Source organism: Tupaia chinensis, unplaced genomic scaffold, assembly GCF_000334495.1.
Source record: "Tupaia chinensis unplaced genomic scaffold, TupChi_1.0 Scaffold143970_1, whole genome shotgun sequence".
Taxonomy (NCBI): domain Eukaryota; kingdom Metazoa; phylum Chordata; class Mammalia; order Scandentia; family Tupaiidae; genus Tupaia; species Tupaia belangeri.
Genome location: NW_006203821.1, coordinates 957,388 through 958,307, shown reverse-complemented (window position 1 = coordinate 958,307; position 920 = coordinate 957,388). Strand labels below are relative to the sequence as shown.

The window sequence follows — 920 nt, the reverse complement described above, 5'->3', positions numbered from 1 at the left end:
CCCCCCCAGAGGGGATGGCCACGCCGCAATCCCTTCTCCTCCATTCTCCTCTCAGGATCTTGGGCACGCACACACATGCGCCCGGCGTGGGTTTTAAGCTACCGGGTCCGGGACGCGAACCTCAGTCGACTACGTGGGAGTCCAGCGACACAGCCATTACGCTAACTGCTGGTTCCCGCTTGTGCTGGTACTTCTTCATCCCAGTCCCCAAGATAGCACTCACTCTCCAATCTTCTGCAGGTCACCTCCACGGCCAGTGTACAGTGTTAGACAGCCTTTGAACACTGAAGCGTACCTGTGGGGGCAAAATAAGTAGGATTGAGAGTACTCGGGAGAGACAGAGGGACTGTTAACCCCACCGTCCTTCACCCTTGGTGCCCTCTGATTGCCAGGAGTCACACTGGCTTACCCCTTGGTGAGCCGGATAATGTCTCCAGGCTGGATCAAGTTGCCCACGTCGTCCCAGACTGAGATATTGATACTTCCTGTTTTGTCTGCCACTTTGCAGGTCCGAACCTCGTGCCCGTCTTTTGTCTTGGTCACTCGGCCTGAAGGGAACAGATAAATGAAGTGACAGGATGGTCAAATAAATGGAGTGGTGTTGGTCAGAGGGCTCAGACCTGGATGTTGGCGGATGAGGGAAAAAGTGTGCAAGCAAGGGAAAGCCCAAAGCTTTGAGGCAGGAGTGGGTGTGGAGGGGGATGGTAGTGGAGGGGCCAGCACCATGGAGAGGGCCCTGAGTGGAAAGAGTCCCGCGTGGCACTGGAGGCATGGATCTGCAAGAGTGCTGGCTAGCCTAACTCGACTGCAACTCTGTGCCGAAGCGTAAGAGCGTTAGAGGTATTGGAGCGAGCAGTGTCTTGGGGCGCACACCCTGCCCTTCTCGTACAGATTAAGAACGCCTGCAATGTTCTCCCCCC

At 56.1% G+C, this 920-nt stretch overlaps 1 protein-coding gene across 3 annotated transcripts in view; it reads right to left on the bottom strand.

The window, feature by feature from the left end:
* Positions 1-920, bottom strand: part of NABP2 (nucleic acid binding protein 2) — a 9,378-nt gene that overhangs the window by 5,734 nt on the left and 2,724 nt on the right. For all 3 annotated transcript variants that reach the window (XM_006165604.3, XM_006165603.3, XM_006165605.3), the window contains exons 3-4: positions 410-548; positions 224-295 (exon numbers count right to left, since the gene is read on the bottom strand). In XM_006165604.3, the coding sequence (XP_006165666.1) occupies positions 224-295; positions 410-548 (211 nt within the window). The remainder of the gene's footprint in view (positions 1-223; positions 296-409; positions 549-920) is intronic.